The sequence below is a fragment of the Meles meles genome, chromosome 20, assembly GCF_922984935.1.
Source record: "Meles meles chromosome 20, mMelMel3.1 paternal haplotype, whole genome shotgun sequence".
NCBI classification, from domain to species: Eukaryota; Metazoa; Chordata; class Mammalia; order Carnivora; family Mustelidae; genus Meles; species Meles meles.
The window spans coordinates 4,749,904-4,776,614 of NC_060085.1; the positions used below are offsets into that span (position 1 = coordinate 4,749,904).

General features: G+C 46.7%; 1 protein-coding gene across 2 annotated transcripts in view; it reads left to right on the forward strand.

Moving 5' to 3' along the window:
- Positions 1-21,653: 21,653 nt before the first annotated feature.
- The window catches only part of ADGRE1 (adhesion G protein-coupled receptor E1), a 62,016-nt gene continuing 56,958 nt past the window's right edge, over positions 21,654-26,711 (forward strand). For both annotated transcript variants that reach the window (XM_045992340.1, XM_045992341.1), the window contains exons 1-2: positions 21,654-21,727; positions 23,917-23,970. In XM_045992340.1, coding sequence (XP_045848296.1) covers positions 21,697-21,727; positions 23,917-23,970 — 85 coding nt within the window. In that variant the 5' untranslated portion in view covers positions 21,654-21,696. The remainder of the gene's footprint in view (positions 21,728-23,916; positions 23,971-26,711) is intronic.

Below are 26,711 nucleotides of genomic sequence, written 5' to 3' on the forward strand. Positions count from 1 at the left end.
GAAAGGAAGGAGCCAGTAAAGGGAGCACTGATGAGCAGGTGGCAACTGCAGGCAACAGGGGCTCATTCTTGTTGGGAACCCCTGGAAATCCACCTAGAACATTCCTTGCCGTTGAAGTCCAAGGGAGCTGGGGTACGTGTTCACCAACTTCCATCAGTCATTACTTGAGAATTGCTTGTATCTAGCGGCTGGAGAGCCACAGGCATTTCTGAAACCGTGGACCTGTTGGATATTGTCAGTGGGTGCCTGGGGGTTGCTGACAGGTTCTGCTGCATTATCCCTAAGTACAGAGAAACCACATGAGCACCCCATTTGCAGCCATCCCTACCCAATGGATGTTGCCCTATGCAGGATGCGGGGAGCCTCTGCAGAGCTTGCTATATCCTGGGGTCCCTAGGGCTCCAGGAAACCTTCTTTTTCTCATATCACCCTGAAGTCATTTAAACTGGGGTGTGAGGATAGGACACAGGGATGTTTCTCTGGACCCCTCTCTTTGCCTCCATCTTGGAGAGCCAAAACCTATCTCATTGTAGGAAAATTTGCTTCAGTCTGATCAATTCTCTTCTACATACATGACCAGATTTTTTTTTTTTACTTAATAGATTTAAATTTTTTTTAATGTGGCCCAACATACACAGTATAAGATGCACCGTCCTCACCAGTTTCACATGAATGAACCAGTAAGTAGTATGACGTATATTGGTTGTGCAACAAGTCTCCAGAATTTTTCACCTTGCAAAACCAGAATTTTTCACCTTTCTCCCCATTAAGCAACAGCTCCCCATTCCCTCCTCCCTCCAGCCCCTGACACCCAGTATGGGCAGATTTTTATTGGGAATTCTTTAGGGCTTAGATTTTTGAGGCTCAAAAGCCAATATGCAAAATCTCTAGAAAGGGTTTTGAAGTTCAAAAGCCAAAAAGCTGTTCCTTCAGTAACTCTCCTGCAGGTTGTAGAAATAACCCATTGGAGGCAAAAAGTTGATGGCCAGGTCTAGGGAAGGGCCATGGGCTATATGTTACTTTTGGGGGAAAAGAGTACTTCTCAATATTACCCCCCCCCCCACACACACACAGCAGAGGCAGCCCCATGTCAAGCGTGGGCCATGAGAACACTGTCCAATGCCATCTCACAACCAGCATCATGGGCAGAAGAGCGTCATGGCCACGGCTCCGGGAAGATCCTAAGGTCAGCTTTGCTCCCGTAAGATTAGATGTAACATTCTGGGAACATGACGTCACCTCCCTGAATTAGAGAAAGATGAGAAATTCCCCACACGAGGGCGCAGAGTTGTCTGGGAACTAAATGCAAAGCCACCCTTTTAACCATCGCTCTAGCAGCTGGCGGGAACCTCGTGGTTCTGCCCTCAACCCAAGGACACCGGTGCCCAGACAGCACCCGCGCACACCAGGCCAGGCGCACAACCTGGACTCCCATATTTCCCATCTTTGAAGCTGGAGGGGGGTGTTGGAGTCACAGAGGTCAGAGATTACAAGGGGGCCTCTGCCCTCCCCCAGGACTCCCCCCTGAGTCATGCCATGACTTTTTACTGAAGGCCTAAGGAGGCCACCCGGCTGTCTAATTCAATGGTGCTGCTGAGGTGGAGGTCCTGGACTTGTTCTTGAAGGTCCTGAGCATCACCGTCCTCCAGCCCCCGGCTGAACTGTGACCCCAGCCATGTCTTGGGCTCTCACCCCAGATGTGGGTGTCTTTAGGGTGCAAGCTGTCATCAGTCACCTTGGGCTAAATGTTGCTGCTGCCACATGACTCTCTCCAATCTCAGGGTCATATAAACTCCTTCCTGGCTTAGCTTCAGCTGTGCTGAAGAAGTTTCTGGAAGGAGAAGACATTGCAGGAGTAGCACTGTTGGGAGACACGCCAGGCTCATGGCAGAAACAAAGGAGAGACAGCAGGACAGCTCCGTGACTCTCAAAGTTTCTTCCAGAGAATGGCACACCACTTCCGCTTGCATTTCGGTGGCTAAAGCAGGATGAATGGCTAAGAGTAATGCTAAGGGCAGGAATGTTTAATCCTCAAACAGAGAGAGCTGTGACTACTTGGAACAAAGCCAGAGTCAACGGGAGAGAACGTGGTATCATTCAACACTGATTCATTCACTCCTGTTTGCAATAAGCACTTGATAATATCAGCTGTTATGGGCTGACCTGCATCCCCTCCAAATTTCATGGGTTGAAGTCCTAATCGGGACCACAGAATATGACTGCATTTGGAGATCAAGTCTTTATAGTGGTGATTAAATTAAAATAAGGTATGGGGGGGCCCTCATCTGATGTGACTGGTGTCCTTACAAGTATGGGGACATTCACAGATCATCTGTGAACCAAGGAGAGCAGCCTCAGGAAGAACCAACCCAACCGACGTTTGGTCTTGGACTTCTGGCCTCCGTGAGACAGTAAGTGTTGCGTAAGCTGCCCGGTGTGTGGCAGCCCGAGCAAACTCGTCCACCGGCCTCGTGAGGTGTGAACCAATCAACTAGGTGATCATGACCTGCAGCGATGAGCTTCAGGTTGAGGGAAGCAAGGGGCTATGGGGAAAGAGACATACCTAACCCAGGGTTGGGTTGAGGAGATGATCGGGGAGGGCTTCTTGGAGGAGGAAACATCAGGTGGTTCCTACCTGATCAATGAGCTAGAGTATTGAAGAAACATGCAGGGACATTTTTTTTATGGGGAGGTGGAAGTGAGGGTGTACTTTGTGGGTTCTGGGAACTGCAAGGGGTTTTGTGTTCTTAGGGCGGGAGGGAGGGGGTCCGGGGTAGCTGTCAGACTGAGCCCAGGTCAGGCCCGGTGCAAGACCTGCCTTCTTATGTGTCCCTCAGAGGGGCCGGAAGGAAGAGGCTGTGCCTGGCTTCCTGCAGACACCCTCTGGAGGAGGCCACTTCTTGCTGGTGTGGTGGAGATGATGAGGGCCTCAGGTGAGGTCTGGAGAGGCCTGCTGATGGCTGGGGAGTTGGGTTCAAGGGCACAGCTTTCACCTCCTCCACTGGCACAGAGAGTTCAAGGACCATGTAGTAGCCTCCCAGTGCCCTAACTTGTTCTCGGATGCTGGCCATCCATTGTGTCGGCTGCCTGGAAATGCACGCGCGCACACACACACACACGCACACACACACACACACACACACACACACACACACACACACCTGTATTAGCCTGCTTGTACTGCGGTAACAAAGGACCACAGATCGGTGGCTTCAACAACAGACATTTACTGTCTCCGTTCTGGAGCAGCAGCCCAACATCAAGGGGCTGGCAAGGCTGTGCTCAGTCTGGAGATGCCAGAGAAGGATCTGTCCCAGGCGCCTCCTGGGCTTCTGGTGGTTCCTCAGCCCGAGCTACGGTCCAGCGTTCACATGCCGTCCTCCCTGTGTGCGTGTCTGTCCGCGTGTCTCTTTCTTGTTGGGACTCTCGTCAGAGTGGATGAAGGGCCCACCCTACTTCCAGTGTGACCTCAGTTTAATTCATTTTGTCCCCCAAGACCCTATTTCCAAGTAAGGCCTCATTCCAAGGCACTGGGGACTTTCAACAGGTGCATTTTGGGGGGAAGCGATTCAACCCATTACACACACATCTCGTGTACGCGAAGGCCGTCACAAAGAAACGCCCCACAACCGGACAGACATGCACACAGATGGCCACGAAGAAGCACGGACCCCAAATACACACAAATGGCCCAAGGCACCCCCGCAGAACCTGGCACGTGGACGCACAGGTGGACACGGCGCAGGAAGTATTTGCCCACGTACAACGGCAGGCAGGCAGCGCTGGAGACGCACAGACAGGGACACTCCCCGTGTTGCAAAAGACCAACAGACCCGGGACCCAAACACTCCTCCTGCAAAGTCATCCAGAACAGACGGAGAAACAAACAGAAACACACACAGATACAGAAATACCAACGCCGTCTTTCCACAGGCAACCACACGGGTGTGGGCACCATGTGCACAAACGAAGCTGGTCTGCACAGGCGCGGAGACCCATACCGGCGACTCCGCCAGGCACAGAGACACACCCAGGACCCCGACAAGGCTACCTCCCCGCACAGCAGGTGGTCCGGGAAGAAGACAGTCACACACACACACACTCACATGCACTCGCTCATGAACGCCCCGGCCTGGGAACTCTCAGCTCGGATGAAGACATCCTCACATGGGGAAGCTGGTGGAGACCGGCTTCAAACCCGCAGACAGGCAGCCCCTGGATGAGACTGAAACCTTTCCGAACGCCAAGACCAAACCGGGGACAAGGCCGCGGCAGATCGCCCCAAGTTAAAGCCAAGCTTGCCCTCTGGTGGACGGTAGCAGTAGTGCGCCAACCTCCTCTGCAGACCTGGGTCCCCGCTGGGGGAAGAGAGCAGGAGAGAGCAGAGAAGGGAGTGTGTGTGGGGGGGTCTGCTTGTGCGTTTCCGTGCATATGTGTTTATGTCTGTGCACGCGTATGTCTGTGTGTGCATCTGTGTGTCTGTGTGTGCCTGTCCGTGTATCCCTGTCTGTGTTTGTGTGAGTGTGTGTATGTGTGTCTCTGTGTGCGTGCATGCATGTCCATGTGTGTGTCCGTGCATATGTACACATGTATGTTTGTGTGTGCATGCGTGTGTCTCTGTGTGTATCTCTCTGTGTGTCTGCGTGGGTGTGCTTGTTCACAAGCCTGACTTTATGAGTCCAGGTTTGGGCACCAGAAAGGGCTCCTGGTGCCTTTGAATTTGTGACGGATCGGCATCATCACACCACCCTGTGACACCCTTATTCATTCACCCAAAACCACAAGGAAGGACCCATCTGGAGGGGCCCACGGAGGTCTTAATCTCAGGGTCTTCCTGGCTACAAGCACTCCCAGCTTCCAGAGGCTGGGACAGGGCAAGCGGGAGAAACGGAGTTGGGATCCGGGGTCTTGGAGAGAGTAAGTTATGTTTATACTGTTAGAAGGTGGTGAAACAAATCCAGGGTAGAGGGGCCTCTAGCCAGAGCCTTTTTCTGCGGCCAGAAGGCCCTTCCCATTTCTGTCACCCCTTCCAGAGGCTTGCAGTTGAGCTGTTGAGTCAGTACCTTGTATCTTCTGGAAGAGAAATGTTTAATCTAAAGGAATCGCTCTCTAATGGTGGAAGTTCAGTCAAGTCAGGCACGGGGCAGATTTCCTTTCTTCTTTTTACAACTGGTGGGTTGAGGGCGCTTGGGTGGCTCAGGGGGTTTAGCCTCTGCCTTCGGCTCAGGTCATGATCTCAGGGTCCTGGGATCGAGCTCAGCGGGGAACCTGCTTCCCCCTCTCTCTCTGCCTGTCTCTCTGCCTCCTTGTGATCTGTCTCTGTCAAATAAATAAATAAAATCTTTAAAACTGATTGGTTGAGGTATGATCAATACCTAAAAAGCTGTACATGTTGAACATATATGTCATAATGACTTCGGGGACACTGTGTCTACCTGTGACATCATCACCCGTATCGAGGACATTAAAGTATCTCTCACCTCCCAGGGTTTCTTCCTGCAGCAGATTTTCACGGAGGGCCCCATATTACATGGGGACTATTTACTCGAGGTCGGCCTTTCCTCAGGGGCCCAGAACGCCGTGTTTCCCTGGTGTTGGAGGCTGGGGTCCCAGGTCACCGAAGATCCACGCCCCCACTGTGTCCTCAGGCGCCCTCTAGTGGCTGACTTGGCTTCCGCACGCAGAGGTCCCCGAAGACCAGACTTTAAGAGCTTCGGGCTGCAGGAGATGGGGGTGGGGGAGGGGCACGGAGTAAGGGGCTTTAATCAGTGGATGCAGGCAGAGCACGTGCCAATTTCCACGGTATGAATACACCTGGTGTGTCTGATCCCAAATCTTCAGCATCATCACCCCCTTGCCCCCGCAATGGTCCCCATTCCTGATCCACTGGGGGAAAAGCCCCGGTAGACATCAGACAGGCCAGGCGTCAGGCTGGATCTGTAGGATGGCCCACGGGGCCCTATGGGATCTGAATCTCCCCCCTCCCACCTGGGCCGCAGTGGCCTCCGCAAGCAGGAAGGGGGAGGAGAAAAAGCTGAGCCAAGATGTGGGCTCAGTTTAAGTCTGGAGGTCAGCTCTGTGGGGAAAATAATGCTGAGTAGCGCCCCCAGTGTCTTGATAGGGGCGGGGGTTGTTCCTGACTGGGTGGCCAGGGAAAGGCCTCCCTCCCATCTGCGCTGAGGCCAGAATTCGAGGAGAGAGTGCATCATCGAAAATGGAAGGGAAAATGTTTGGGCAGAGGAAGCCGGCAGGCACAAAGGCTCTCAGAAGTCCGTTGAGTCGGTCAGCCCTGCATTTTCTGGAAGAGAAATGCTTTTTTTTTTTTTTTTTAATGTTCAACTAGCCAACATAGGGTACATCATCAGTTTTTGATGTAGTGTCTAATGATTCAGTAGTTGCGTATAACACCCAGTGCTCATCACACCACATGCCCTCCTTAACACCCATCACCTGGTCACCCCATCACCCGGTCACCCCCACCCCCTTCTGAAACCTTCAGTTTGGTTCCCAGAGTCCACAGTCTCTCATAGTTTGTCTCCCTCTCTGACTTCTTCCCATTCAGTGCTCCCTCCCTTCCCCTGTGGTCCTCCGTGCTATTCCTTATGTTCCACATATGAATGAAAACATACGATAATTGTCTTTCTCCACTTGACTTGTTCCACTTAGCATAATCACCTCCAGTTTCATCCATGTCGATGCAAATGGTAAGTATTCATCCTTTCTGATGGCTGCGTAATATTCCTTTGTATATATGAACCACATCTTTATGCATTCATCTGTTGAAGGACACCCCAGCTCCTTCCACAGTTTGGCTATTGTGGACATTGCTGCTGTGAACACTGGGGTGCATGTCCCCTTCTTTTCACTACATCTATATTTTGGGGGGTAAATACCTAGAGAAATGCTTTTATCCAAAGGAATGACTAATAGTGGAGTTTCAGGCAATGAAGTCGGGCATGGGACAGGTTTCTCTCTCTCTCTCTCTCTCTCTTTCAATATCACTCTATTGAGGTCTGAAGAATGAGCTTGGTGAGATTAAGAATTTTTTTTTTAAATCATAAAAATTAGAATCCTCTCCAAGATCTTCCTTTGGTAGCCCCCAATGGCCTGCCAGAAGTCTTTCTGAAAATTAGAAAAGGTGCCTCCACCTGGGAAGATGCAGACCTACTCCCAGGGTATCCAACAGGCACTTTATTTATTTATTTATTTGACAGATGGAGATCACAGAGAAGCAGGTAGAGAGAGAGGAGCAAGCAGGCTCCCCGCTGAGCAGAGAGCCCGATGTGGGGCTCGATCCCAGGACCCTGAGATCACGACCTGAGCCAAAGGCAGAGGCAGAGGCTTTAACCCACGGAGCCACCCAGACGCCCCCAACAGGCACCTTTTGCACAGACACAACTGTTCAGAATCACTGGCGTCCGGCGAGGGACAGAAAAAAAAAAATACAAACCCTTTTCACCAGTTTTCTTACACCATCAATTCTGACATTCTTGGAGATTCACTTCCTTCAAATTCTGTCCCCTGTTTGCCTGGGCTCTGGGGCCCTGTGTTTGGGGAAGAAATATAATGGCTTATTATGACCTTCTCAAAACTTCTGCCCTTCCACATCCTCTTTTGGGCGAGGCCCGAATGGGGCAGCATCTGAATGAGGTCCAGGGTAGGTAACAGCCCTTCCAGCTGTTGCTTCTGCCCCTTGGGGGATACAAGGCTCCTAGGTGTCCGTGCGAGCAAGCAGGTAGGTGTCCGTGCCGAGGGGGATGGAAAAGCAAACCCACTTTGCCACCAGGGTTCCAAACAGAGCACCCAAGCTCTAGTCGTTGAGGAGGAGGGATTCTCAAAAAATGTTTCTTATCAGTTCAAAGCGCAGCTAGGAAAGAGAAACTTGCCCGTTTGGTGGTTTTATGGTTGATTTTTAAAAAGAAGTAAGATTTAGATTGTTTTCCAGCTGTACAAGCCAAATGTATTCATCACTGTGAAATGAGATCAGCTCTATATGAAAACAAATGTAAGGGATCTCACTTCCCTGGAGAAACTCAAGACGCATGTCTTTCGGTCGCTCTATCTAGCGTAGAATAATTGGGTTCTTTTCTATGGATACACAACAAAATCATTTCGTGGAATGCTGGGTACCTTTCATACTGCAATCAGTCTTAACTCTATCAAGCAGTGATTTATGTAGAATAAAGTGCTTCCTTTCACAGTGCAAAATCTGATGAGTTTTGAAAGCCTCTGCTGTAAGCAAGATACAGAACATTTCCATCATCTCCCCAAATTTCCGCAAGCCCCCTGTTTCCCTCTCTCCCTCCCCTCCTGGCTCTAGGCAACCATGGATTTGCCCCCCTCCCCCCACCAACTAGGATTTTCTAGAACTTTCTTTTCTGTGGTCTTAATTTTATTTATTTATTTTTTGTAGTTTCAAGTTTTTAAAAAATTTTTTAATTAAAAAATTATTTATTTATTTATTTATTTGACAGAGATCACAAGTAGGCAGAGAGGCAGGCAGAGAGAGGGAGGGAAGCAGGCTCCTTGCTAAGCAGAGAGCCCGATGCAGGGCTTGATCCCAGGACCCCGAGATCATGACCTGAGCCGAAGGCAGAGGCTTTAACCCACTGAGCCACCCAGGCGCCCCCAAATTTTAATTTTTTAAATTTCAATTCAATTAGACAACATGTAGTATATGATTAGTCTCAGATATAGTGTTCAACAATTTATCAGTTGCGTATAACACCCAGTGGTCATCACATCACATGCCCCCCCTTAATGCCCATCATGTCGTTTCCCCATCCTCCCACCCACCTCCCCTCTGGCAACCCTCAGTTTGTTTCCCAAAGTTAAGAATCTCTCATTGTTTTTCTCCCTCTTTGATGACTTCCCATGTAGGTTTCCTTCCCTATCCCTATGATCCTCTGTGCTGTTTCCTATATTCCACATATGAAGAAACCATATGATAACTGTCTTTCTTTGATTGAGGTATTTCTTTCTGGATGACACCCTCTAGTTCCATCCATGTTGATGAAAATGGGAAGTATTCATCCTTTCTGATGGCTGAGTATTATGCCATTGTATATATGAACCACATCTTCTTTATCTATTCATCTGTTCATGGACATCTGGGCTCTTCCCAAAGTTTGACTATTGTAGACATTGCTGCTATGACATTGGGGTACCTGTGCCCTTATGGATCACCCATTTGTATCTTTGGGGGAAATACCCAGTGGTGCAATTGCTGGGTCACAGGATAGCTCAATTTTCAATTTCTTGAGGATACTCATAGTGGCTGCACCAGCCTGCATTCCCATTAACAGTATAAGAGGGTTCCCCTTTCTCCCCATCCTGGCCAACATTTGTTATTCCCTGTCTTGTTAATTTTAGCCATTCTGACTGGTGTGAGGTGGTATCTCATTGTGGTTTTGATTTGTATTTCCCTGATGGGAAGGATGTGGAGCATTTTTTTCATGTGTCTCTTGGCCATTTGTATGTCTTCTTTGGAGAAATGTCTGTTTATGTCATTTTCCCATTTCTTGATTAGATTATTTGTTTTGGGGTTTGTTTTTTTTTTTGGATGTTGAGTTTAATAAGTTCTTTATAGATTTTGGATACTAGCCCTGTATCTGATATGTCATTTGCAAATATCTTCTCCCATTCTGTCGGTTGTCTTTTGGTTTTGTTGACTGTTTCCTTTGCTGTGCAAAAGCTTTTGATCTTGATGAAGTCCCAGTAGTTCATTTTTGCCCTTGCTTCCCTTGTCTTTGGTGGTGTTTCTAGGAAGAAGTTGTTGCAGCTGAGGTCGAAGAAGTTGCTGCCTGCATTCTCCTCTAAGATTTTGATGGATTCCTGTATCACATTGAGGTCTTTCATCCATTTTGAGTCTATTTTTGTTTGTGGTGTAAGGAAATGGTCCAGTTTCATTCTTCTGCATGTGGCTGTCCAATTTTCCCAACACCATTTGTTGAATAAAGAAATAAATTTCTTTTATTAATGTATTGTATCACATTGATTGATTTGTGGATGTTGAACCAACCTTGCAGCCCAGGGATAAATCTCACTTGGTCGTGGTGAATAATCCTTTTAATGTACTGTTGGATCTTATTGGCTAGTATTTTGGTGGGAATTTTTGTTTCTGTATTCATCAACAATATTGGTCTGTAGTTCTCCTTTTTAATGGGGTCTTTGTCTGGTTTGGGGATCAAGGTAATGCTGGCCTCATAAAATGAGTTAGGAAGTTTTCCTTCCATTTCTATTCTTTGGAAAAGTTTCAGGAGAATAGGAATTAATTCTTCTTTAAATGTTTGGTAGAATTCCCCTGGGAAGCTGTCTGGCACTGGGCTCTTGTTTTTTGGGAGATTTTTGATGACTGCTTCAATTTCCTTGCTGGTTATTGTTCTGTTCAGATTGTCTATTCCTGTTTCCATTTATACATTTCCTGGAATACACCCACAGTTTATGAGCTTCCTGGAATGCATCTATTCCTTCCAGATTGCATAATTTGTTGGTATATAGTTGCTGATAATTTTTAACAATTGTTTCTGTTTTGTTGGTATTAGTCCTGATCTCTCCCCTTTCATTCATGATTTTATTAATTTGGGTCCTTTCTTTTTTCTTCTGGGTAAGTCTGGCCAGAGGTTTATTGATCTCATTAATTCTTTCAAAGAACCAAATTCTAGTTTCATTGATCTGTTCTACTGCTCTTCTGGCTTCTATTTCATTGCATTCTGTTTTAATCTTTATAATTTCTCTTCTCCTCCTTGGTTTAGGCCTTATTTGCTGTTCTTTCTCCAGCTCCTTTAGGTGTAGGTTTAACTTGTGTATTTGAGACTTTTCTAAGTTTTGGGGATAGACTTGTATTACTATGTATGTCTTCCTTAGGACCACCTTTGCTGTATCCCAAAGGTTTTGAACAGTTGTGTTTTCATTTTCATTAGTTTGCATGAAGTTTTAAAATTCTTCTTTAATTTTCTGGCTGACCCATTCATTCTTTAGCAGGCTGCTCCTCAGCCTCCAAGTGTTTGAGTTTCTTCCAAATTTCCTCTTGTGATTGAGTTCAAGTTTCTAAAAATTGAGGTCTGAAAATATGCAGGGAACAATCTCAGTCTTATGGTACCGGTCGAGACCTGATTTGTGACCCAGGATATGATCTACTCTGGAGAATGCTCCATGTGCACTCGAGAAGAATGTGTGTTCTGTTGCTTTAGGATGGAATGTTCTGTATATATCTGTGAAGTGCATCCAGTCCAGTGTGTCATTCAAAGCCCTTGTTTCTTTATTGGTCTTCTGCTTTGATGATCTCTCCATTGCTGTGAGTGGAGTGTTGAAGTCCCCTACTATCATGGTATTATTATCAATATATTTCTTTAATTTGGTTATTAATTGGTTGATGTAATTGGCTGCTTCCCAGTTAGGAGCATAAATATTTATAATTGTTAGATCTTCTTGTTAGATACACCCTTTAAGTATGATATAGTGTCCCTCTTCATCCCTTACTACAGTCTTGGTTTAAAATCTAATTTGTCTGATATGAGGATTGCCACCCTAGCTTTCTTTCGAGGTCCATTAACATGATAAATGGTTTCCCACACTTTCACTTTCAATATGGAGGTGTCTTTAGGTCTAAAATGAGTGTCTTGTAGACAGCATATGGATGGGTCTTGCTTTTTTTTTTAAGATTTTATTTATTTATTTGACAGACAGATCACAAATAAGCAGAGAGGCAGGCAGAGAGAAAGAGAGAGAGGGGGGAGGAAGCAGGCTCCCTGCTGAGCAGAGAGTCCAATGCGGGGCTCAATCCCAGGACCCTGAGATCATGACCTGAGCTGAAGGCAGAGGCTTAACCCACTGAGCCACCCAGGTGCCCCACACTTTTTTTTTTTTAATCCAACCTGATGCCCTGTGTCTTTTGATTGGGGCATTTAGCCCATTTACATTCAGAGTAACTATTGAAAGACATGAATTTAGTGCTATTGTATTGTTTGTAAAATTCCTGTCTCTGTAGATTGTCTCTGTTTCTTTCTGGTCTATGTTACTCTTGGGCTCTCTCTTCCCTTACAGGATCCCCCTTAATATTTCTTTTTTTTTAATATTTTATTTATTTGACAGAGAGAAATCACAACTAGGCAGAGAGGTAGACAGAGAGAGACGAGGAAGCGGGCTCTGCAGAGAGCCCGATGTGGGGCTTGATTCCAGGACCCTGGGATCATGACCTGAGCCGAAGGCAGAGGCTTTAACCCACTGAGCCTCCTAAGCTTCCCCTCACTTAATACTTCTTGCAGGGATGTCTTAGTGATCACATATTCTTCCAGTTTCTGTCTGTCCTGGAAGCTCTTTGTCTCTCCTTCCATTCTGAATGACAGCCTTGCTGGGTCAAGTATTCTTAGCTGCATGTTCTTCTCATTTATTACCCTGAATATATCATGCCAACCCTTTATGGCCTGCCAGATCTCTGTGGATAGGTCTTCTCTAAGTCTAACGTTTCCACCCCTTTAGGTTAAGAACTTGTATCTGGCTGCTTTCTGGATTTTATCTTTATCTCTGAAATTTACCAGCTTCACTATTAAATGTTGGGGTGTTGATCTATTTTTATTGATTTTTGGGGGGGTCCTCCCTATCCCCTGGACTTGAAGGCCTCTTTCCTTCCCCAGATGAGGAATGTCCTCAGTTATTATTTCCTCAACTGTATCTTCTCTCTCTCTCTTCTCCTTGGGGATTCCAGTAATTCCAATACTGTTCCATTTTATGGCAGCATTGATTTCTCGAAGCCTCCATACTTGTTTTTCTCTCTTTTCCTCAGCTTCCTTCCTTTCCATCCACTTGTCATCTTTTGCATCATGTTCTCTCTTTTCTCCCTCATTTACTCCAGCTGTTAGAGCATCGAATTTAGGCCAGAACTCAGAGCCTTTTTGTTGTTGGCCTGATTAGATTTCATTTCTGCACTAAGTGATTCTCAGGTGTCTTTTGTGTCTTTTTCAAGCCCAGCTAGTAACTGTAGAATTGTTATCCCGAATCCCAGCTCCAGCATTTTACTTACACCCATGTCAGTTAGACCTGTGGGGGACAGTATTACCTCTGATCCTTTCTTTTGTCATGAACTCCTCTTCCTAGTCATTTTGCCCAGAGGAGAGAGAACAAGAGAGCAAAAATCAAAAATATCAACCATGACCCAAGCAAAACACACCATAGACAAATCTAAAGAGATCAGAAACCAACAAAGAAAAGAAAAAGAAATTAAAAGGGAGGGGGGAGAATGTAATCTCCCAGTCTCCCAGGTGGACAAAACATGGTGATCCACTTGGTCCCGGGTACGTTTTGGTCTGTTTGTTAGAAGACACTAGACACCAAAATTGTAAAGAAAGCAAAACTTATATACATACAAAAATAAAACTAAATACAGTGAAAGGAAGCCAAAAACGAAGAATATATCTATAAAAGGTAAATGCAAACAATGCAAGTTAAAAAAAACACTTAAAAACAAAGAGTTGATAAAAATAAGAAACTAATTGAAAAGGAAAAAAAAAAATGGTGGGGGGGCCTGGGTGGCTCAGTCATTAAGGTCTGCCTTCAGCTCAGGTCATGATCCGGGAGTCAGAGTCCCAGGATGGAGCCTTACATCAGGCTCTCTGCTCAGTGGGGAGCCTGTTTCTCCCTCTCCCACTCCCCCTGCTTGTGTTCCCTCTCAAGCTGTGTCTCTCTCTGTCAAATAAATAAATGAAATCTTAAAAAAAAAAAAGAAAGGGAAAAATTTAAACTGAAAGATAAACACATCATGAGAAAAAACCCCTCAAATTCTATATATTCTTTTACCCGAGCCCTGGAGTTTGCAGTCCTGTGTGCTCTATAAGCTTGGCGTTCCCCTGTTGTTTCAGGGGGCCTTCTGGGTGGGCCCAGATGTGCCGATTCTCAGAGGTCTTCCCCTTGCAGGCCGTCCGCCTCTCTAGAGGATGAAAACAAAAATGGCTGCACCACAATCTCGAGCCCCACAGTACCCTCTCTTCAGCAAGGCTCAGGCACAAGCATCTTCACTTTTGTGTACCAGACTCTCTACTCTCCTGCTGTGCACGCTGGCACCAAGTTTCCTGGGGGAAGGCATAGTGTCGCTGTGTTTCTGTCCTTTGCACTACACCCACACTGTGAGTGGTTGCCTGGTCACATGAGCTTCTGTGCTGCCCCTCCTAGGGAAAGGCAGAGGTCTGCTGCTCTCCCGTTCTTTTCAGGGCCCTGCAAGAGAGAGAGAGATCATGCATCATGCTGTAGTCTGTGGTTTATAGCAAACTGAGCTGAGAACCCCCTCCCAGGCTTACTGACCCTAACTGGTTTCGCACTCCAATGCTTGGGAGCTCAGCCCGCTGAGGCATTTCCATTCTTTCTGTGGCCCTGGTATCCTGGGACCACACTGTCCCACAAGGATTCTGCTTGGTTCTACCCCCTGAGCACCTTTCAGGTAGGGACGTCTCTCACTGGAGCAGATTTCTAAAGGTTCTGATTTTGCACTCTGGGGCTATATCACTTTCTGGTAGCCAGTTTATGGAGGCTCTCTCCCACCACCAATTATCTTCTGATATATCCCCTCAGATTCATGTCTCCACACCTCCCAGCTTGCAAAAAGTGGTCACTTTTCTATTTGTAGAATTTTAGCAATTCTTTTCTTGCATTCAGGATGAATTCATAGGTGCTCAGAATGATTTGATAGTTATCTATCTAAATTTAGGGGACCAGATGAAGAGAGGTCCCTACTCTTCCATCATCTTGCTTCCCTTCAGTATTTTCCAGAAATTCCAGTTGTTGGACAATGTGATGGTTAATTTTATATGTCTGCTTGACTGGAGGCTGGTGATCAGTTGGTGTGGCCAAACCCAAGTCCAGATGCTTCTGTGAAGGTATTTTAAAGATGTGATTAACATGGACATCAGTGAACTTTAAGAGAAGCTGATGGCCCTCCATAGTGTGGATGGGTATCATTTAATCAGTTGCAGACCTTATGAACAAAAACCGAGATTTCTGAAGGAAGAAGGAATTCTGCTTTCAGACTGGAACATAGAAATCTGGAGTTTCTTGAGTTTCCAACCTTTGGACTCCAGACGGCAGCATCAACTTTTACCTTGGTCCCCAGCCTGCTGGCTTAACCTACAGATCTTGGACTTGACAGCTCCCACAATCAGGAGAGCCAATTCCTTGGGATCCCTCTCCTGTTGCTTCTCTGGAGAATCCTCTCTGGAGGATTCTAATACAGAATTCTTCTAGTATTTACTCTTGTGTGTCCTTTATGTCTGGCTTCTTTTCCTCAGCATAAAGGCTTTGAGATTCATCCACACCATGAGGCATGAGGGTCCTAGTAGGTCTTGCCTTCATCATAGAGACATAGCACCTGTCCCTGAATGGCTGAACTCTGCCCAGCATTCGGCAGCTGTGGACATTTGAGTGTGAGTCCTTCTACGGATGTACGCTTCTATTTCTCTTGGACAAACACTCTAGGGTCCAGTGATCCCGCTTCTGGGTATATAGCCATATGAAACCAAACCTGGACATCAAAAAGATAATCTGCACCTCCATGTCCATTTCAGGATTGCTCACAACAGCCCAGTCATGGAAACAATGTAAGTGTCCACCAATGGATGACACACACGTGTGTGCCCACACCCACACCCACACACACTGGAATATTATTTAGCTACAAGAAAGAAGAAAATCTTGCCATTTGTAACAATATGGGTGGACCTTGAGGGCTTTAAGTGATGGAAGTCTGACAGAGAAAGACAAATGCCGTGGGGTGTCATTTATATGTGAAATCTAAAAAAAGGGTAATGTGTAGAAACAGAATAGGATGGCCACCACCAGGAGTCGGGGTGTGGGGGAAACCGGGAGATATTGGCCAAAGGGTGCAAACTTGCAGTTAGGAGAGGAGGGAGTTCTGGGGATCTAGTACACAGCAGAGCGGTCATAGTTAACAGCACTGTATTATATACTTGGACGTTGCAAAGATACTAGATCTTAAATGTTCTCATCAGAACAAAATTTGGCAATTATGTGACATGATAGAGGTATTAGCTTATGCTCTGGTGACCATCAGATTGTAACAGGTAAACATTTTAAATCAACACATCGTATACCTTATGCTTAAGAAGATAGGGAATATTTCCATTCTAGTTGGCAAGTAGTCATGATTTCCGGCCAGCTGCATATCTAGCCTTTCCCATAAGATATCCCATGATCCAGCTACTGAAGGCTTAGTGGCTGGCACCAGACCTGGTCCCTGGATCTTGTCTGAGGTTCCCAGCCAGCATTGGTTCTGTTGGTCAGTGCCCTGCTTAGGCCAGGAATCCAACCTTTGGGTATCACCTTGTGGGAGCACTGACAACAGGACTCCGTCTCTGGTCCTCCGTCTGGCTCCTGCCTGTGCATTGACCTTCCTGGGGACTATGTGTTCCAGACCGCGTGGGGGTTAATGTATGCTCTGACCAGGAAGTGGGAAGGCTTGTTCTGATCTTCCCTTAAGGGATGCACAGAAGCCCTCACTTTTGACATCCAGTAGAGATTCTCTGGCTCACAGACAGCCCCACTTTAGGCAACTACCCTGTGACCTCACCACCATGCCCTTCACTCCATAAATCTGGGGATTATGTCTGGACTGGGTGGAGAGTCGCTGTTGTGAATGGCTGTGGACCCCGTGGATAGTCACTTCCCGATCTCCCCGTCAGAAAGTTACCCTGAACACAACTTTCTGTAAGAGCTACAGAGAGGCTTGCTTTGTTTTTCCATCTTTTTTTCTTTTTTAAAAAGATTTTATTTATTTCTTTGACAAACAGAGATCACAAGTAGGCAGAGAGGCAGGCAGAGAGAGAGAGAAGGGGAGGCAGCCTCCTCGCTGAGCAGAGAGCCTGATGCAGGGCTCAATCCCAGGACCTTGGGATCATGACCTGAGCTGAAAGCAGAGACTTAACCCACTGAGCCACCCAGGTGCCCCTGTTTTTCCATCTTAAAGTGATTTCTTAATAGCGCAGAGGACCACAGGGGAAGAGAGGGAAAACGGAGTGGGACGAAATAAGAGAGGGAGACAAGCCATGACAGACTCTTGACTCCAGGAAACAATCCAAGGATTTGAGAAAAAGGAGGTATGTGGGGAAATGGAATAACTTGGTGATGGGCAATAAGGAGGGCACATGACATAATGAGCCCTGGGTGTTATATGCAACTAACGAGTAGTGAAACACTACGTCAAAACTAATGATGTGCTCTATGTTGGCTAACAGAACACAATGAAAAAGTAAATAGAAAAGCCCCTTGTTGGCCTGGAAGATACATTAGTGACTCTCCTCCATTTTCTGGCACACCTGTTTAGAAAAACTGTTAACATAATTAGCCCTTGGTGGGGGCTGGGAGCTTGGACCCTGCCTCGTGGATTCTTGGGCACTGGGTTTGCTGGGCGGGTGTTTAGCAGAGGCAGGGTGAAGGAAGCCAGGTGGGACAGAGAAAAAGAACTAAGCGAGGAGGTGGTCTCAGCTGGAATTAGCCTCAGCCTGATCCCATGGGGGAACTGAGCCTACTACCACCATGAATTGATCTCACGGCGGGGCTGGCCTCTTGCAGCTCTGTGACCATGGGTTACTAGCTGGGCTGGGTCCGAGGCTTTGTGCAGGCTCTGGGGAAGGGGGAGCTGTGAGCTCTTATCAGGCAATGCTCACAGCAGCTGGTCACAGGAGCTGGGTGCTCCACCTGCTCAAGGGTGACTGTAGGGCATCAACAGCATCCATTATGGGGCCCTCAGTTGGTATAAGATGACTATGGTTTGGGGGGGGAAGGGGAGAAGTGAGGCCAGCAGGGGAGACCGTGTAAGACTAGGCAGCGTCTTGAGTGCCGTATTAATGAGCCTGGAGTTCATCCTGAGGAAAACAGGGAGCCATGGGAGGATTTAGAGTGCAGGAGGAACATGGTCAAGTTGGGTAGGGCTGTCCTAGAGTAGCCTTGCTACATACCTCTAGGGCTCCTCCGGGCTGATTTCTTCAAACTTGAGTGTCCCTTATTTTCCCCTTTGCTGAGAAAGACATAAGAGATTAGGCTTACCAAGCCACGTGGCTAGCAACCCTAGTTCCTCTCTTCCATCCTTCCTCTTCTCCCTCTAGGCCTGCCCTCTGACTGGCAGGATCTCTGAAGTGCAGATTTTATAGCTTTGGTTAACTGTTTGGGGTTTAATAAAGGGTAACAGGCATCTCATGATCCTCCACCCCTGGCCAGGACCCCAGACCGATGTTTAGGTAGGATTATGAGGCTCCCCCAATACCTCCCTACCAAGCTGTCCACATCCACATCCCTGGAACTTGTGAATATGTGACCTTACATGGTAAACAGGGCTTTGCAGATTGATTAAGTTAGGATTTTAAGATGAGGAAATTCCGGATGATTTGAGTGAGTCTAATGTAATCACAGGTACTGTTTTTAAGAGGGAGGGAAGAGGGTCAGAGAGGAGTGAGAGAGGGAGATTGAAGACGAGAGAGGGAGGGAGACAGGAAGATGCTACACAGCTGGCCATGAAGACAGATGAAGGGGCCCCCGGAAGCTGGAAAGGACAAGGAATGGATTTCTCTTGGAGCCTCCAGAAGGCACACAGCTCTGTTGATGTCTTGACTTTAGTCCCCCCAAGACTCACTTGGGACTCTGACTTCTGGATCTGTAGTGTAATGGATTAGTGTTATTTTAAGTGGCTGTTTGTGGTGCTTTGTTGTGGTGGGGGCAGGAAAGTCATGTGTCCTCCCCCCATGGCCATCCCCATTCTGAATGTCAGCTATTTCTTCTGTCTCAGACTCCCCACTCACCAGACTTTTCCCCACTTCTGCTTGCCCTGCTTCCTAAACTCCTTTCCCTCTCCACAGCCCTTGCCCTAGATCAGACCACCATGCTTTTCTCTCCCTCAAGATGCAGCCCCACCCTTCTCCATGGCTCCCACTTGGGCCAGGGTGCAGCTGTTGTAAAACCCACTATGCCCCTCGCTCCCTTGCTGAAATCCCCTCTGGTGCCCTAAAGATCAAGTTCAAACTCACGCACATTAGACCATTCTGCACGAAATGATCTTTGTTGGCTTTTCCAGTTTAGTCATTGCTGGCACCAGACCTTCTGTGAGTAGCCTTGATAACTTAGCACAGCAAAAGAATAATGTAATGACAATGAATATTATCAAGCATTTAATCTGTGTCAGGCAGGATTTTGTGATTTTATTACATTAAACCTCAATCCCTATGAAGCTGGTCTTGTCTTCATTTTGGTGATGGGTAAAATGGCTTCTAGGTATACCAGTTGTCTCTTGTTGCCTACTCTACCACTCCAAAACTGAGTAGTCAAAAACTCCAGTTTTAGACAACCAGGTTTTATTTTCCTACATTTTCCGAGGGTCAGGAATCTAGAGGTGGCTCAGCTGGGTGGTTCTGGATCAGCCCCCACCCCCATGAAGTCACAGTCAAGCCATTGACCACAGACCTCAGTTCCTCCTCATTACAACATGGTGGTGGGTTCCCCCTGGTGAATGATCCCAGAAGGAGAGGGCAAGCAGGAAGCCACAGTGTCCTCCAAACCTCAGATGTCTCAGATGGCCCAGTGTCATAACCTCCTTTTCCTGTTCACCAAGTCTAGCACACCCTCAAGTAGAGCAGGTTTAGGTGCCTCTTCCTGAAGGGAAGAGTTCCAAAGAATTTGTGGATGAAGTTAAAACCACTGCATTTATTTGTCTGCCTTTAGTGTCCACACCTTAGATGCACAAAACAAGGATTATGGAAGAAAGTGAAAATCCCAGAAGTTGCCCCAGTTGGCAACATTACCCCACATTATGGAATCCCCTCCACAGTGATGCTCTCTGGGACATGGCCTGTTGGTACCCTTACTCTCCAGACGAAGAAACTGAGGCCCAGAGAGGCAAGTTACTTTCCAAGATCACTTTGAGAATATCTTGCAAAATCAGGATCTGATCCTAGGTCTGATTCCATCTCCTGTGGCCATAACAGCCAACACTCAGAGTTTTTCCCGCATGCCAGACTCTGTACTAGGCACACCATATATGTCCCCTCCTCAGAGGCTCACATCAGCCCCACGAAGTAGACCTGTTATTATTGGACCCAAGTTACAAATGGGAACGTGGAGACACAGAGAGATTAAGAACTTGCCAGGACCACACATGACTAGGAAGTGGAGGAGATGGGATAGGAACCTCTTGTGATCTGGTTCTAAAGTCTGTGTATCCTCCAGTACTTCTCCTTAACACAACACAGCTTTTGTTTATCCTCTTTCTTGGTGGAATTTGCTATGTTTTTGTGCTGACTCTTAACTGTAACCTCACCATGTAGGGTCCCTTGATGCACACGGGGGGGCCATTGATGAATCTTCTTCAATGATTATAACTGCAAGGTGGGTATTTTGCTTTGCACAGAGCAAAAGGGAGAATGTAGAAACACTTGGGGGCTTTTCTTCCCACGAAGTTGGGGCTAACCTTTGTGTCTCATTTTTAGCTTGTGGCAGATGTTTTGGTGCCTACCCACACCTGTGACCCTCAACCCCTTGGGGCACCCTAGACTGATATTTATCAGCTGCTGCATTTTGTTATCAATAGGGTTACACTCTGGTTATGCCCATTCTCTCTGCTTGGAGGCCAGGCTCAAGGTGCTGTGGGATGATGTGAACCTCAATGCATGATGGGCAGTAGCTGGTGGATAGATACCCCGGCTCCCTCGCCCCTCTGCTGGGGTAACTGAAGTCTTCTCTGGGCTGCCTTTCAGAGTTGCCCAGGGAGATTGAGCTCTTCTAGTGCAACTTCCTAGATGGCATGGCCCCCTGGGACCCTTTCCCATCCTCATCTCACTGCCTACCCCTCCCAGCTGGAGTTTTCTGAGGTCACCTTCCTGATAAACGACTTTCACTAGAATCCTGTTCTCAGCATCTGCTCCTGGGAATGCCGGCCAAGGCATTACTAGACCTTCGTGTGTGTGAGATTGTGTATGCAGGTGTGTTAGGGCTGGGAATGTGGTGGAGTGCTGCTGTGCAGGGGTCAGATGTAGGACAGCTGAAGGCAGATGGGATATTTCAAGTGCTAGACCTTGGAGCCAGAGGTTCCCGGATTCAAATCTTGACTCCAAGTAAACTTGGACAAGTCCTAGCCCCTCTCTGTGCCTCAGTTTCCTTTTTAATTTTATTATTTTTTTTTTTTGTAAAATAGTTGGGGATCAAAATCCTTACTTGATGATATTAATGTGATGTGATGTGATGAAATTAAATTTTATTGGCAATGTGTCTAGCACAGCACCTGGTCCATGATGGCTGTGGTGGTTATTTGTGTGGGGTGTGCTGGGAAGAGACCTTTGAGTGGGATTTGCTTCATTATGGACAAATCATGGTAGTTTATTTATAGTTGGGGGCAATGAAAGACCATTGAGAGGTGGGTGCTGGTGGGGAAAGAAAAGCAAGAATGGAGGGAAGGAGAGTGATTGGAGAGAGAGAGAGAACACCGTGACACATCAACAGACCAACTTTTCTTCACCGTGGTGGAAAGAAACAATTAGGGGTTTGCCATGCTGTCCTCATCCAGCGGCAATTCAGCAAAAAGTGCTGTCTTGCTTTGGTGGCATTGAGCAATTCTGGCTCCACCTCTCCCTTCTTCCCACACATTCTGTTTACTGAAAATCTCAAGACCATAGAAGAGGTTCCCTCTTCGAATGAGAGAAACACAGCACCATGGGGAGCTCCAGCTTGCTCCTCTTCTGGGGTAAGTGTGGGGCTGAATAGTGATGGGAGGATTGAGGGAAGCCTGCACTGGATGTAGACTGTAGGGAAAGGGAAGGCCATGGGGTGTCCAGCCAGAGACACCAATTCTAGGTTGGACACTGCCAACACCTTCACTGGGGGGCCCTTGACAAAAATTACTGAGCACAGGGAATTCCCTTTGTCAGGGCAGACTTTCTTTATAGTCATTGATTTGACATGTATTTCCTGAGCAGCTACTCTGTGCCAGGTCCCATTGTAGGCATGGAGGGGAAAGCAGTGGTAAACAAGCAGTTCCTGCTTGGCTGACATCCTCATGGGAGGGACAGGCAGAAAAGAAGCCACTGGCCATAACAGTAACCACCCACCTAGCAACATTTTAAGTTCCTCAAATAACTTCACAAAATGCCTCCAAATACTGGGTGTCTAGTAGCCCCATTTTCCAGAGGAGGAAACTGAGGCAAAAGAGATTAGATGACTTGCCCAAGACTACTTAGCTCACAAGGGGTAGAGCTGGAAATCTGGCTCCAGAGTTGTATGCTTTATTGCTCATCACTGGGCTATGCTGTCCCAAATAATAACTACACAAAAGCATTTCAGGCAGTGGGAGTGCCACAAAAGAAGAGAGTAACTGGGAGTTACATTGAAGGGGGAAGTCAGGGAAGACCTCTTGGAAGGGGTGACATTTGTGCTGAGGCGTGAGCCATGAGATGGAGCCTTCCTGTCTGTTCTCTTATTTCCCTTTCTTCAGGCGTCAGTTTGTACTGGTCTTATTTATGGCCTATGTTGTGGTTTTCTTCGTGTCTTTCAAGTTTTGGTCACTGTCCAAATCTATGAATGAGAGAGATGAGCACTGGGTGTTAAACACAACTAATGAATCATTGACCACTACATCAAAAATTAATGATGTCGGCTAACTGAACATAATAATGAAAAAAATCCATGAATGAGGGACAATGTTTTGAACAACAAATGTGGGCTTCCTAAGCTGTGGTCCAGTGCATCTACTTGTGAAGGAGAAAACTTGGGTGTAAAGAGATTAAATAAGTTTTCCAAGGCCATGCAGTCAATAATTAACAAAGCCAGATTTTTAAATCCAAGCATTTTTGACTCCAGAGTTGGTATGCTTAAAAACAGTGCTCTGTTCCCTCTAAAATGATGAAGTAGGGACGCCTGGGTGGCTCAGACGGTGGTACATCTGCCTTCGGCTCAAGTCATGATCCCAGGGTCTTGGGATCGAGTCCCCCATCGGGCTCCCTGCTCGGCGGGGAGTCTGCTTCTCCCTCTGCTTGCCGCTCCCCCCGCTTGTGTTCTTTTCCTTATTTGCTCTCTCTCTGATAAATAAGTAAATAAAATTTTTAAAAAATCTAAAATGAGGAAGGAGCAAAACAATTTTGGTGATAGTGAGTGGGAATGTCAGGAGTTTGGGTCTGTGGGACTTGTCAACCCGCAGGCATCCTTAGAAGGAGCAGGTGACTCGTGGACCGCAAATGCGGGAATGCCGAGTTGTTGCTTTGTGGTGTCAGCGCTTGTATTAGCTATTAGTGCCCCTTATTCTGCCCCGGAGTTAATCATCAGAGTAGTGATGACGACGCTGAGGGTAGGGATGGTGGGAGGAGGGGGAGAAGATGGGGTGGTGGGAGGAGGGGGAGAAGATGGGGTGGTGGAGGTCAGGTGGTGGGAGTGGTGGAGGTGGGGGTGGTCATGGGGTAGTGTGGGTGGTGATGGGGTTGAAGGTGGGTCAAGGGAAGTCAGGGGAAGGGGGGGTGGGGCAAAGATGGGTGTGGTGGGGGTAAGGGTCACAGAGGCGGTAATAGCAAAGAGCTAAATGCTGGTAGGCTGCACTGCCTTTTGGACACTTCTTTTCATCTCTCCCTAAGAACCAAGTTTTGTCCTCTTGGGCGAGATGTCATTTCTTTTGAGAATACATGTTTTAGTGTCTGTTTCTGAAAATCAGCTGGAACTTTTTTTGTAAAAAAATTAAGATAATACCAACAAAACATAAAACATAAAGTGCAGAAACACAGGAATGGCTGTTGTATAATGTGACATATTGTATGTCTGTCACTTGGATGGACCCCTCATCTACGTTCATCAAACCTACTTACATGAGGCCATTCCAGGAGCACTTTTTTCAGCTTGAGCACATTGCTTCTCGATGGCTCACGGTGTTTTTCTTTTCCTTCTCCATAGGGTATTGTGGTCTATTCTTCTGGCTCGTTTTCCCATTGGAATCAACGGCAGATGGTAAGCTGGTCAAAGAAAATCCATATACTCAATGTGCAGAAAGATGCTTTTTGGGGAGGAGACCCTTTTGTCCCAGGAGGCTGAGCTGCAGCTGAACACTTGCTGGGAGATACTTAGTGACAGAGCAAGGGATAAGTAACACCCAGGTCTCCTGGTTCCTCCTCCAGGCACTTACCTTTGTGCTTTGGATTTACTATGGGACCTCTGGTGAGTCTCAGGAAACCTCTCCTGATGGTCACTTTCCTCAAGCGTGATGCATAGTTAACACAGCTTCCCATCCCAGGGACATTGTGAAGCTTCAGTCGAAAGAGGTAACTTTGTTAACTACTTGGTACATGTGATAAGAGCTTCATAAATGGTACTGGGAATGGGGATGGAATTTACTCAAACTACAACTCAATGTGGAAAAAAATGCATTTTAAAAACGCATTCATTGTTCTCATCTTCTACATAAGCTGCTGCTGGATGGAGAGGAAAAACACTGCCAGTTCTTTGTGTTCTTCTCAGTGTCTCCATTTCCTGGCTCACCCTTATTTGGGAAATTCAGTCTGTGTTGTGCAAAGAGTTAATCTTTCGATTTTTTTACCCTACTCTTGGTCCTCCCAAGATGGAGGCTGGGTGTTGGTTTGGGGCAACTTGTGGGAACTTGTGGCTGTCAAGGGTGGACTGTGGATAGGATGTTTTGTCCGCTGGTAGAGCACGGCCCCACCTTGCTTGTCTCGTAGTCCTCTCAGAAACTCTGTACCCCCAAGGGGTCCATGCAGGAGCTTCTACTTTCCACATTCAGGCTATAGGAACCCAGGCTATAGGAAGAGTTTTTTTTGACCACCTACTAGTTACCTCCTTCTGTGGATTCTAATCCTTGGCTCTCGTACCCTGTTGGATATGACAGCAACAGAAAGCAGACTTCTCTTTTAGACTGGGAAACTCCACCTGGTCTTTGCTGGGAGGAGTCTGCCCCTAGCCTTGATAGCCCTAATTCATCCATTCCTATCCAGAAGTTTCTGAGGTGATGTGACAGAGGATAGGACTTCTGGTGGGTCCCTCTCATCTCTCTTTATTAGCGTCCCACAATTTTTCTCTTCCCTTGTGAAAGGTATTTATTTCCCTTACACCATGGCTTAATGAAAACTCTACTTCTAGTCCTTCAAGCCTGGCTACCCCAAAGTCTCTTTATTGAGATATGACGGACATATAACATTGTGTAAGTTTAAGGTGTGTACATGTTGATATGATATACATGTTGGGGTCCGCTATCAAAGAGCAAGCCTGATACAAAGTGAAGGTCAAGCAGAGCTTTATTTCATGCCAGTATCAAGAATCAAACTGACCGGTTGGGGCAGTCTCTTATGGAGAGAGCGACAACCCCCAGGCTCACAGACTAGCTTTTTTTTTTTTTTTTTTAATTTATTTATTTTTATTTGTTTATTTACAGCATAACAGTGTTCATTGTTTTGGCATCACACCCAGTGCTCCATGCAGTACGTGCCCTCCCCATTACCCACCACCTGGTCCCTCAACCTCCCCACCCCCCCCGCCGCCCCTTCATAACCCTCTAGTTGTTTTTCAGAGTCCATAGTCTCTCATGGTTCATCTCCCCTTCCAGTTTCCCTCAACTCCCTCTCCTCTCCATCTCCCCATGTCCTCCATGTTATTTGTTATGCTCCACAAATAAGTGAGACCATATGATACTTGACTCTCTCTGCTTGACTTATTTCGCTCAGCATAATTTCTTCCAGTCCCGTCCATGTTGCTACAAAAGTTGGGTATTCGTCCTTTCTGATGGAGGCATAATACTCCATTGTGTATATGGACCACATCTTCCTTATCCATTCATCCGTTGAAGGGCATCTTGGTTCTTTCCACAGTTTGGTGACCGTAGCCATTGCTGCAATAAACATTGGGGTACAAATGGCCCTTCTTTTCACTACATCTGTATCTTTGGGGTAAATACCCAGCAGTGCAATTGCAGGGTCATAGGGAAGCTCTATTTTTAATTTCTTGAGGAATCTCCACACTGTTCTCCAAAGTGGCTGCACTAACTTGCATTCCCACCAACAGTGTAAGAGGGTTCCTCTTTCTCCACATCCTCTCCAACACACGTTGTTTCCTGTCTTGCTAATTTTGGCCATTCTAACTGGTGTCAGGTGGTATCTCAATGTGGTTTTAATTTGAATCTCCCTGATGGCTAGTGATGATGAACATTTTTTCATGTGTCTGATAGCCATTTGTATGTCTTCGTTGGAGAAGTGTCTGTTCATATCTTCTGCCCATTTTTTGATATGATTATCTGTTTTGTGTGTGTTGAGTTTGAGAAGTTCTTTATAGATCCTGGATATCAACCTTTTGTCTGTACTGTCATTTGCAAATATCTTCTCCCATTCCGTGGGTTGCCTCTTTGTTTTGTTGACTGTTTCCTTTGCTGTGCAGAAGCTTTTGATCTTGAGGAAGTCCCAAAAGTTCATTTTTGCTTTTGTTTCCTTGGCCTTTGGAGACATATCTTGAAAAAAGTTGCTGTGGCTGATATTGAAGAGGTTACTGCCTATGTTCTCCTCTAGGATTCTGATAGATTCCTGTCTCACATTGAGGTCTTTTATCCATTTCGAGTTTATCTTTGTGTACGGTGTAAGAGAATGGTCGAGTTTCATTCTTCTACATATCGCTGTCCAGTTTTCCCAGCACCATTTATTGAAGAGACTGTCTTTTTTCCATTGAATATTTTTTCCTGTTTTGTCGAAGAT